This window comes from Vespa crabro, chromosome 22 (assembly GCF_910589235.1).
Source record: "Vespa crabro chromosome 22, iyVesCrab1.2, whole genome shotgun sequence".
NCBI classification, from domain to species: domain Eukaryota; kingdom Metazoa; phylum Arthropoda; class Insecta; order Hymenoptera; family Vespidae; genus Vespa; species Vespa crabro.
The window spans coordinates 545,059-555,747 of NC_060976.1; the positions used below are offsets into that span (position 1 = coordinate 545,059).

Below are 10,689 nucleotides of genomic sequence, written 5' to 3' on the forward strand. Positions count from 1 at the left end.
TATTTCTGACATGCGCATGAAGATTGGATCTGCTTTGCTACGATATTCCTACGCCTCCCACTACAACTAGAAGTAAAATGAACATATATTGGAATATATTTTTTTTTTTTTATTGAAACACTGATTCACCGTTTCGACGTTCTTTTTGTTTAATTCGTTAGTTCGTTCATGTGTGGACAAGTGAATAAAAAAATGAGTGTGTCGGATACAGTGAAATTATTAATGGATGCTTGCGAACAAATTCGACATGATCTTCAAATTATTATCGATCAAACGGAAAAACAAAAACTGGTTCTACGCCATATAAAAACATTTGCTAATACTGACGCTTATGTAAAGGACTTCCCAAAAGGTTATCTTATTTTTTATACAAATTTTTCGTATTGTTCTTAAATTTAAAATAATTATTTGATATTCGTTTGATAATAGTTTAATATGTTGCGATAAATTAAGATTTATGATAGAAAGGCGAAAGGTTTTCGTTATTATATTTTGTTTTATTAATATGCTTATTAACGTGCTTATAACATAGTTACTAACCTGCTAGTAAACCTTTTGTATTGTAATACCTACACGATAAATATATTAACTGATCGATATTACTTAAATTTTTTCTTTTATTGTTTGAACTTTTTATGATCAAATTGCAAAAAAGAAAATAAACGATTTACAAATACTTTGTAAATAATTAGAGTACAATATTGTAGACCTTAATATGCTAACTTCTTTTATGTTCAAAACTAACAATCGAAACTATATCAATAACCTTATGATTGTCTTCTCTTTTATTCAATATTATGTACGCATTGAAACTGAGTATATATATCATAAACATGGTATGGCCTTTTATCGATTGAATCATAGGTCTGAACACATTGATTCTTCTGTCACAATGTCTTCCTCATTCATTGATGATACTTTGGATGGATATAAGGAAACTGTGGAGAAGGACACATCGATGATAGTGCCAAATAAAAAGCAGTTGGAATTAAACAAAATTCCATTAGAAGATGAAAAGAAACAACAGTTCTTCAAACTTCTTCACCTTGAGAAGAAATTGGACACAGAATTTACCAACTTGAAAACTTCAAGAGAAAAATATCCTTCCATGAAGCAAACTACAAACCTTTTGCATGAATATAATGATATGAAGGATGCAACCCAAGTTGTATTTGGTGCTATGGCTCAAATAAATAATATCACAGTTAAGAGTTTACATAAAGATTATGGTTTACCTACTAATGACAGCTGAAGGCTTTGCTGATCGTACAGTCATCTTCATCTTCAAATACTAACTTTGTTTATTGTTAAAATGCACTACTGTGATATATTTTTTGTATAATAAAAACCACTTTATTCGATTATGAACATTATTTAAAATGTTTTAATACAATTGCTTCTGTCTATTACGTTTAAATGTGGTCACATAAGATTATGTATATACACAGTGAAGTAATTTCTTTAAATGCTAGGCTTGGAATGGTTCAATGTCTCGGAGAATCTCTCCATGAAGAAACACCTCCATGGGAAAATAATTATATTAGACTTTTTTACTTACTGCTGTATCAACTGTATGCATATTCTGCCTGATTTGGAAGCATTAGAAAAGGAATTCTCTATAGAGTTAGGTTTAGTTGTGGTTAGTGTATATTTTAAAGTATCAAATATTTTTATATTTATTTAAAAATTTTACTTTTTTATATTTTATTTCTTAAAAAATAATATACTAATAATATATCTTACAAATTGTGCACATTATAAGAACATGAAAATATGTTTAGTATTGTTCCTTCAGATTGGTGTTCACAGTGCAAAATTTTTTAACGAGCGTGATTCAACAAAAATAAAGTCAGCTGTGCAAAGGTATAATATAATGCACCCTGTTGTTAACGATGCAACACTTTCAATGTGGCAAGATATTGGAGTAATTTGCTGGCCAACAATGATAATGTTAGGTATGCATAAATACTTGTCAAATACTGATCAAATTTTGATATAAAATTTTTCACTTATGCAAGACATTAGAATTAATGGAAATTTTAGGTCCAAGAGGGCAACCATTAGTAATTATACTAGGTGAAGGTCATAGAGAAGAACTATTTTTATACACAAAAGTTGCACTTGATTATTTTACATCAATAAACGAAATATCTGACCATGCTCTTCCTATAGCACCAGCTATACATTTGTTACCAGCTTCAACTGATCTTTTACGATTTCCTGGCAAAATAGAAATTTATTCTTCTGAAATGGGAGAAAAATTAATTATATCAGATACTGGCAATAATAGAATTTTAGTAACAGATATTTATGGGAACATAAAACATGTTATAGGTGGATATAATCCAGGCTATATAGATGGTAATTTTAAAGAGGCCAAGTTTAACGCACCTCAGGGTACTTGCGTACTCAATGAGATGATATATGTTGCTGATAATGAAAATCATGTTATTCGAAAGGTAATTTTAATACGAATTTATTTTTAATTTATATTAAATTTATGTAACTTTATAAACGTTCTATGATTCCTTTTATTATGAATAATACACATCTATTTTAGATTGATTTGAAAAAACAAACTGTGACTACCGTGGCAGGCACAGGAAAACAAGGTCATGATTATAAAGGAGGAAAATTTGGTACAGATCAAACACTTTCTTCTCCTTGGGATGTGACAATATATCATTATAATAGTGGCAAAGCTGTTGTACCGATTTTACTGATTGCAATTGCAGGCACACATCAAATTTGGGCACTCTTTTTAGAAGATACTATTTGGTGGAAAAATAAGTAAAATAAGTTTAGCATTTTATATTTGGAATGAAATATTCATTTCATTCAATTACCATCTTTTTTTCTTATTTTACTATTTATTTATTTCATTATTTATTTAACAGATTATACAAAGCTGGTACATGCGCTGCTATTGTTGGAAACGGTCGAGAAGGAAATCGTAATAATTCGTATCCTCATGCAGCATCGTTGGCTCAACCATCTGGTCTCATAATTGCTCAAGAGTATAATGTTGCATTTTTTGCTGATAGCGAAAGTAGTAGTATCAGACAGGTTCACTTAGAAGATGGGAAAGTTTCTACATTATGTGGTGCTGACAAGAACCCACAGGTTAATTATATGATACAATATAGTGACTATGTTTTTAACGAGTAATTCTTAATAGAAATTATGTGAATTCTTTTTCAGAACTTACATGACTTTGGAGATATCGATGGTATTCGTCATAATGCAAAACTTCAACATCCTTTAGGAATAACATGGAATTCTGTTCAACAAGAAATTTATATAGCAGATACTTATAATCACAAAATTAAAAAAGTAGATATCGCAGGAAATTGTAAAACATTGTATGGTGCTGGCAAGCCAAGTGATACGTTCTCTGTAAGAGATAGTTGATCTATTTTATATGTTACAAATTTTTTTGTATAGGAACATGTTTTATTGAAAATATGATCTTCTAGTTTGATGAACCAAGCGGACTTGTGATAAATAACAGTGGGGACACTTTATATGTAGCAGATACGAACAATCATTCCATTAAAAAGATCGATTTAAAGAGTAAAACCATTTCGTCCGTGAGTATAAAATAGCTAATAAACTAATCAAGATTAATTGTAATTTTTATTCATAATTTAATATTTATTCGTAATTTTTTAGATTTCCTTCGTTTTCCCAGTCGAAGATGATAATGTTAATGAAGAGTATACTTTTGATACGCTTATAAATGCAAATGGGGGAAAGCTTACAATCACATTCGAAATTATATTTGAAGGTGATTTGAAGCTGAATTCTGAAGCACCTCAAAAATGGTCACTCTCGTTACCAAAAGATACTTGGATGGCCAAATCTCTGAGCGGCTCGCTTACAACACCAACGTCAATTCAAATTCCTAATGGTTCTGAATGTAATAATTTACGCTTTATTTTGGATATTATAACTTGTAATATTAATGAATGTATACCAAAAAAGATATTGGTAATATTTAAAGTGCAGCAAAATGTGGATGGACCTCATACTGTCATGGAACATAAAAAGATCATCATAAAGAAATAATGAGATAGATCAATTCATTGATGAAGGTTTTTTGCTGTTTATGTAAAAAATATACCAGTGTTTTGTTGGTACAACATAAATATTTAGTTACGCGCGTAATCTTTTAATTGAACTAATTTTTCAATGCTTTTATTACGACCAGAATAATATTATCAAAGAGTAACATTATTTAATTTAATAGAGAATTCTTTAGCATTCTAGATTAGACAGTTTTCTAGATTAATAATAAATTAATATTCCTCTCCTCCTTCGCCCTCACCCTCAACCGAATCCAAACCAACTTCTTCGTAATCCTTTTCCAATGCCGCTAGATCTTCTCGTGCTTCTGAAAACTCACCTTCTTCCATACCTTCTCCTACGTACCAATGTACAAAAGCACGTTTCGAGTACATAACGTCAAATTTGTGATTGAGTCTACTCCATGCTTCGGCGATGGCGGTCGTATTAGCCAGCATGCAAATCGCGCGTTGAACTTTGGCGAGATCGCCGCCAGGTACAACCGTAGGTGGTTGATAATTTATACCGACCTAAAAATGATAAATTGCGATCCTAATTAACGAGTTAGCGAATTAACGAATAGAATCAAAATAATAAAATTGGTAAAATTCATGGAACCTATTGGAACGTGTGCATACCTTAAATCCAGTTGGACACCAATCAACGAATTGTATAGTACGTTTGGTTTTGATAGTAGCAATCGAGGCATTTACATCCTTCGGCACAACATCACCTCTATACAACATGCAGCAAGCCATGTATTTACCATGTCGTGGATCGCATTTTACCATTTGGTTGGCCGGCTCGAAGCAAGCATTAGTCAACTCTGCTACCGTCAATTGTTCATGATACGCTTTTTCGGCCGAGATAACCGGTGCGTAAGTGGCAAGTGGAAAATGAATTCGGGGATAAGGTACCAAATTCGTTTGAAACTCGGTAAGGTCAACGTTCAGAGCACCATCGAAACGCAAAGACGCAGTAATAGAAGAAACAATCTGGCCGATCAAACGGTTCAGATTTGTATAAGTTGGCCTCTCTATGTCGAGATTACGGCGGCAGATATCGTAAATCGCTTCATTGTCTACCATAAAAGCGGCATCTGAATGTTCGAGAGTCGTATGAGTAGTTAGTAAAGAATTGTATGGCTCGACTATCGCCGTGCATATCTGGGGCGACGGATAGATAGCAAATTCAAGTTTTGATTTTTTTCCGTAATCAACAGATAATCGTTCCATCAAAAGGCTGGTAAATCCGGATCCGGTACCACCACCAAAAGCGTGAAAAATAAGAAATCCTTGGAGTCCCGTACATTGATCAGCTAATTTGCGTAATCGATCTAATACCAAATCTACAATTTCCTTGCCTACGGTATAATGACCTCTCGCATAATTATTTGCTGCGTCCTCTTTCCCTGTGATCAGTTGTTCCGGATGAAAGAGTTGCCTGTAAGTTCCTGTACGTACTTCATCTGAAATATAAAAAAGAACTTGTTAAAAAATAACATAAAGATAATCAAAAAATCATGAAAATCACAATACACAAAAAGGGCATGATAATGATCATACCTACAACAGTAGGTTCCAAGTCCATAAAAACAGCTCTTGGAACGTGTTTTCCTGCACCTGTCTCGCTAAAAAACGTATTGAAACTGTCGTCTCCTCCTCCTACTGTTTTATCTGAGGGCATTTGCCCATCGGGTTGAATTCCATGTTCCAAACAGTATAATTCCCAACAGGCATTACCAATCTGAACTCCACCTTGTCCTACGTGCACTGATAGACACTCACGCTATCCATCAATTTCAAGTAAACTCGAATTAGTCATAATGAGTAATAAAAACATTAATAGATCATTAATTGATAAATTGTCAATCCTTGATAAATTTTGTACAAATGACTTACCATTTTTTACGTTTAATTATATTGCTACTTTATTTTTCAATTATGACGGTTATATCTTTTCGTATAACGCTTCCTTTTGCAGCTATCCTTACGTTTCTTGTCCGTCGATATCTATCAATATGTCCGCAAAGATTGTTTACAAAACAATAGAAAACGCAAGGTGATCGTATCGATGGATATTTATTGTTTTTTTTTTCCATACATATTTTTTTATGGATATATATATATTATAAAAACAAAACATAACGAAAGATTTTAATTGCAGCGATTTCCTTCTTCGCTATTTTTACATATCTTTTTTTTTCTTCGATTCAAATAACAATGTTTGTAAAGGAACTCGTCAGGTTTCTGATATACGCTGGTATCTTGCTCGAAAATCGACAATCTTGTTTGTTTTGGGAATAAGTAGAGAATAATTATATATATATATATATATATATGATTTTATAAACAAGTTTATATATACTCGATTTTCTATTGAATTTCTAATACATTTCAAAATTATATGTAATTTTACCGTGTGATAATGGTGAAATCTTAATTCAATATAAAGAAATTTACTATTATAGAATAATTACGATTATACCTTTTCCACCATCCTTGCGGTGAATCGTTTGATAAGGGTAAGCAATATTTTATATTTAATTCTTGCCTCGTTTTTTTTGACCAATTTTCATTTAACCATGGCTGATAATGTGTAGGTTCATCATAGCCTTTCCGACAATTGCTTATAATCCACTCGACTTTCGTTTTAGTTGGTATTTCGATTATCTTCAAAATGTTCCATACATTTGGTAGATTTGGAATAAATGAAATAGAAAAAATTCGCGCAGAAAAGTTTTTTGTTTGCTGATTCAACGAAGAAATAGAAAAATGACCGATGATGATATTTGTACCTTTGTTGAATCATATGACATGATACAATGAGTATTCGGATAATATATACCGTAACCCACATCGTAACAAAAGAGAGGAATTATTTTGGCCGGTTGACAATTGGTTTTTAGCGTTATTCTCGCAGGTCTCAAGCCAGTCGTGATACAAGCATAAAATCTGCACGAGAAAAATTAGAAATTTTGACGATAATATCAGAGTTACTGTAAATTATAGAAACGTGTTACGCCAACCGTCTGTCAGGAAATTGACAATATTCCCAGCCATCTTCAGCGAATATCAAACCATCCTTGAATCTGTACCGCTTAGTTTTCAGCTTGCCAGATATCCAGACCCCATCTATGCTTTGTCCGCATGGCCAGGACATGGTTCCGTTTCCGTGAAATTTGTCATCGCGAAATTCACCCTCAAAGACGATTCCTGTATATTTTTTAATTTTTTTTTTTAATACATTTATAAGATTTATAATGTGTCCGCAAAGATTGTAAAGATAAATTTTTAATTAAATTTATTAATGAAATTTATTAATAAAATTATTAATGAAATTTAGATTGATTTTAAAATATAAAATAAGTTTGAAAATACTCTATTACCGTTGCTTAAAAAAAATAGTATACACTTTGATATAGATATCGTTTTGCTTGATAAATATCACCTTATAAATATTGATACGAAAAATTAGATATTATTAAAAAGAGGAATACTTTATTTATTTATTAACCATTCGGTAAAATGTATCTTCCAATTCCTGCCATGCTGACTGCGTCCCAAGTACCGTTGTAATTACTTCCATTGATAAAAAAACTTTCCCTCCAAAATAGGTCATTGAAATCTTTTTCGACTTTGACATCTAGTTCATCGTCCTCGTCCTGCTCTATAAGGATACTTAAAGCTTTTTCTTTATTAAAGTAGTTATAATTCTGAACTTGTTCTACACTTTTCATCGATATTGAAGTCCTTGTTGATTTAATTTCAATATTTTGTGCTCTTGAAACAGCCTGTATAAGAATAATTTGTTAGAATAAATATATTTTACTATATTCGAAATATAATTTTTATCTCAAGAAAATCGAATATTCCTTTCCCGACCAGATCCAAATCCTGATTAATAGTTCCCAAAATCAATTCATGATAATGATTATCCATATCAATTGTTAATATTATCACCAAGAAGCGAATTTGAAAAACCCTCAATTAGATTGAAATATTTATGAATTAAATATTTATGTTTCAATTACGATTTACCTGAAAAAAAGGAGTATCAGCTGATTTATCCGATTGAATTAAACGTCAATCAAAAAGAGCTTAAATATGATTATAGTAAATTTATTTTGTCAACTCATTTTTCGAAATTTTCAAGATCACTTTCAGTTTCTTATAGATAAATCTATATTTTTTTACATCTATTTTTTAACGAATATTGAGACGAATTCGGCAAGTATTATAAATAAAAAAAAATATATATATATTTTTTTTTACATCTATACCGAAAAAATATTAAAAAAATATCCTTTACCTTAATTAAAACGATGTTAAAAATTGTGTTCCGTCAATTGCAATAAAATTGCGTAGACGGTAAATAAATAAAATAAAAGACTATTTAATTCTTTCTATGGCATTTGCATCGATACTAAACATGCATGTACAATTCTCCGGCATTATTGGAATTTTATCATAAATATTTACTTTAAATGTATCCGATAAAAATAAATCTAACAGAGAAACACTTCTTCCGATATTATTAGATGTAGTTTAAATGTACAGAAAGAAATGTTTACCAACATTATTGCGAAAGATCAAATGAATAACAACTAAATGCTGATCTATCAATAACTCTGAAAAGTATACAATAACGTAGCATGCGATATTTCACATTAAATTCTTTCAATTAGAATATTTGTTGTAATTTCAGATGGAAAAACATATATATATATATATATATATATATATGTGTAATGATACTTGCCGAATTCGTCTCAATATTCGCTAAAAGATAGGTGTAAACAAAATTATAAGATTTATGTATAAAAAAAAAAAAAACTAAGGATGAACTTGAAAACTTCGGGGAGGAGGGCAAGAAAAAAGAGTTGAAAAAAATTTACTACAACCATCTTAGAGCTCTCTTTGAATCATCTTAATAACGGATGAAAAAATTTTCAATCGATCCACCAACAATGGAATAATCCAAAAAAAAAGAAAGGAATTTTTCGTACAGTAAAATAAAATCCGATTTGTTTCTTGCGTGATAAATCACGTTTAAACATGAAAAAAAAAAAAATATATAAAAAAAATACTTTTCTTCTTGTATTGAGGGAAAAAAGCATCTATTCTCTTTTTTTTTTAGAATGACACACGGGATACAAACTGCGATCAGCGTACGGGACGTAATACAAATATATGAAAATCCTCAAATGTGTGGTTGAACGAATACGTTCGGTCTATGTGCAATATGAGCGTCCCGACTTACTATCGACAGTGTGGTGGTCACGAATTTGGAATGTTAGCTACGATCGTAGTCTCGAAGTCAAGTGACTCGCAACCGGTCAGCCAATGTGTACCGTTAATCGTTGGTATAATCATCGGCCTGGATTACGACGCACGCCGTCTTAAAACCCGTGCACCGATAGAATACGCGCTCTCAATATATAAAGGAATATATCACGGACACATTTCAAACATATATCTTACCGTATCTGTCCTTTTGTACTCTACGAATTTGATCATAGATAGATACATATCTATCTGATAAATATACTATTAATCCTTTCTAATTATAAGAGTGTATGTATGTATATTTAATTTGTTTGTTTATTATATACACTCGTATATTTAGCTCAAGACAGTGCAATGCAATTCTAAAAAATCCTCATCCAGGATTCTGACTTTGTGAGATTAAATGGAGAATTATCAGAGAAAGAGAAAACAGAGAGAGAGAGAGAGAGAGAGAGAGAGAGAGAGAGAGAGAGAGAGAGAGAAAGAGAGAGAGAGAGAGAGAGAGAGACCGACAGAAAGGAAGACAGATAGAGAAAAACAGAGAGAAAGAGAGAAATCTATTAGCTGACACGCTCCAATCGATTCGAAGGAACGAAAAGAAAATCGTCATTCGACGTGTTTCAAATCGCTCAAATCGTTCAAAAAGTAAAAAGAAACGTACGGAATAACATAGGACATAGAAATAAGAGCGAAAAAAAGAAAATGAGAGGCAAAGATGGAATGAAAAGAAAAGGAAAGAGAGAAAGAAAGAGATAGAGAGGGAGAGATAGAGGAAAAAGAAAAAGCGTACAAATCATATACCGCCGATCTTCTTCGAAGTCATGTTCAAAAGGAGAGGAGAGAGAGAGAGAGAGAGAGAGAGAGAAAAGGAAGAAGTCGAAGGAACGAACAGGAGGAGAGAAGCGAGACGACTTCGAAGGTAGGGGAAAAATTGAAAGAGAGAAAGAGGAGAGCAGTCATGGTAAGTAGTAGGAAAAGGAGGGGTAAGAAGGAGGAGAGAAACAGGAGAAGAGGACGAGTAGTAGCAGGAATATAAGCGTCTTCGGTAAGGTCACTATCCTTAGTCGTTGCGGCAAGGTCAACCGCAAGATCGTTCGTCTCGGTTGCAGTTCCTTAGGAGGCCTCACGGGCGTCGTGGAAAGTCGTTCGAAAGGATTAGGATACACGGACGTATATAACGTAACCGGAGAGGATAATTTGAAGAAAGAAAGGGTGGTGGGAGGGAAGTAAAAAGAGAAAAGAAGAAAAGAAAATAAATAAAGAAAGAAAGGATAGGACAGTAAAAACGAGAGAATCAGAGGCAGAGGGATAAAAAGAGAAGAGTAACAAGAGAAAG

At 32.1% G+C, this 10,689-nt stretch overlaps 4 protein-coding genes across 7 annotated transcripts; 2 read left to right on the top strand and 2 right to left on the bottom strand.

Moving 5' to 3' along the window:
• The first annotated feature begins 29 nt into the window (after window positions 1-29).
• LOC124431885 (NHL repeat-containing protein 2) lies at window positions 30-4,167 on the top strand. 2 transcript variants are annotated; one of them, XM_046980271.1, is made up of 9 exons: window positions 30-352; window positions 1,473-1,639; window positions 1,796-1,955; window positions 2,044-2,459; window positions 2,561-2,790; window positions 2,898-3,123; window positions 3,202-3,396; window positions 3,477-3,590; window positions 3,673-4,167. In XM_046980271.1, the coding sequence occupies exons 1-9, from the start codon at window positions 169-171 to the stop codon at window positions 4,066-4,068; spliced, it is 2,088 nt and encodes a 695-aa protein (XP_046836227.1). In that variant the 5' UTR covers window positions 30-168; the 3' UTR covers window positions 4,069-4,167. The 2 variants fall into 2 exon arrangements, with proteins under 2 accessions (XP_046836227.1, XP_046836228.1); XM_046980272.1 differs by lacking the exon at window positions 30-352 and adding an exon at window positions 1,065-1,204.
• On the top strand, window positions 347-1,372 carry LOC124431896. Its single transcript, XM_046980290.1, has one exon. The coding sequence runs from the start codon at window positions 716-718 to the stop codon at window positions 1,250-1,252; it is 537 nt and encodes a 178-aa protein (XP_046836246.1). The 5' UTR covers window positions 347-715; the 3' UTR covers window positions 1,253-1,372.
• A 119-nt stretch (window positions 4,168-4,286) lies between the features above and the next one.
• LOC124431904 (tubulin alpha-2/alpha-4 chain-like) lies at window positions 4,287-5,871 on the bottom strand. Its single transcript, XM_046980304.1, has 3 exons — window positions 5,631-5,871; window positions 4,704-5,533; window positions 4,287-4,595 (listed from the first exon to the last, which is right to left on the bottom strand). Exons 1-3 carry the CDS (start codon window positions 5,749-5,751, stop codon window positions 4,299-4,301), a joined length of 1,248 nt encoding a protein of 415 aa, XP_046836260.1. The 5' UTR covers window positions 5,752-5,871; the 3' UTR covers window positions 4,287-4,298.
• A 188-nt stretch (window positions 5,872-6,059) lies between these two features.
• Window positions 6,060-10,685, bottom strand: LOC124431893 (MORN repeat-containing protein 5-like). Of its 3 annotated transcripts, none has more exons than XM_046980284.1 (6): window positions 9,549-10,685; window positions 7,950-8,105; window positions 7,582-7,858; window positions 7,094-7,280; window positions 6,863-7,019; window positions 6,060-6,737 (listed from the first exon to the last, which is right to left on the bottom strand). In XM_046980284.1, exons 2-6 carry the CDS (start codon window positions 8,004-8,006, stop codon window positions 6,504-6,506), a joined length of 912 nt encoding a protein of 303 aa, XP_046836240.1. In that variant the 5' UTR covers window positions 8,007-8,105; window positions 9,549-10,685; the 3' UTR covers window positions 6,060-6,503. The 3 variants fall into 3 exon arrangements, with proteins under 3 accessions (XP_046836240.1, XP_046836239.1, XP_046836241.1); XM_046980283.1 differs by having other exon boundaries at window positions 9,328-10,685; XM_046980285.1 differs by lacking the exon at window positions 9,549-10,685 and adding an exon at window positions 8,377-8,402.
• Between the last annotated feature and the right edge of the window lie 4 nt (window positions 10,686-10,689).

Excerpts from the sequence above, each read along its gene's own strand:
- LOC124431885 (XM_046980271.1), top strand. The coding sequence starts at position 169 with ATGTGTGGACAAGTGAATAAAAAAATGAGTGTGTCGGATACAGTGAAA. Across the intron at positions 353-1,472 it reads TGTAAAGGACTTCCCAAAAG|GCTTGGAATGGTTCAATGTC; the intron begins GTTATCTTATTT and ends TTTAAATGCTAG. Across the intron at positions 3,591-3,672 it reads AGAGTAAAACCATTTCGTCC|ATTTCCTTCGTTTTCCCAGT; the intron begins GTGAGTATAAAA and ends GTAATTTTTTAG.
- LOC124431896 (XM_046980290.1), top strand. The coding sequence starts at position 716 with ATGCTAACTTCTTTTATGTTCAAAACTAACAATCGAAACTATATCAAT.
- LOC124431904 (XM_046980304.1), bottom strand. The coding sequence starts at position 5,751 with ATGCCCTCAGATAAAACAGTAGGAGGAGGAGACGACAGTTTCAATACG. Across the intron at positions 5,534-5,630 it reads CTTGGAACCTACTGTTGTAG|ATGAAGTACGTACAGGAACT; the intron begins GTATGATCATTA and ends TTTATATTTCAG. Across the intron at positions 4,596-4,703 it reads GGTGTCCAACTGGATTTAAG|GTCGGTATAAATTATCAACC; the intron begins GTATGCACACGT and ends TATCATTTTTAG.
- LOC124431893 (XM_046980284.1), bottom strand. The coding sequence starts at position 8,006 with ATGGATAATCATTATCATGAATTGATTTTGGGAACTATTAATCAGGAT. Across the intron at positions 7,859-7,949 it reads TTAATCAGGATTTGGATCTG|GCTGTTTCAAGAGCACAAAA; the intron begins GTCGGGAAAGGA and ends ATTCTTATACAG. Across the intron at positions 7,020-7,093 it reads TGTCAATTTCCTGACAGACG|ATTTTATGCTTGTATCACGA; the intron begins GTTGGCGTAACA and ends TTTCTCGTGCAG.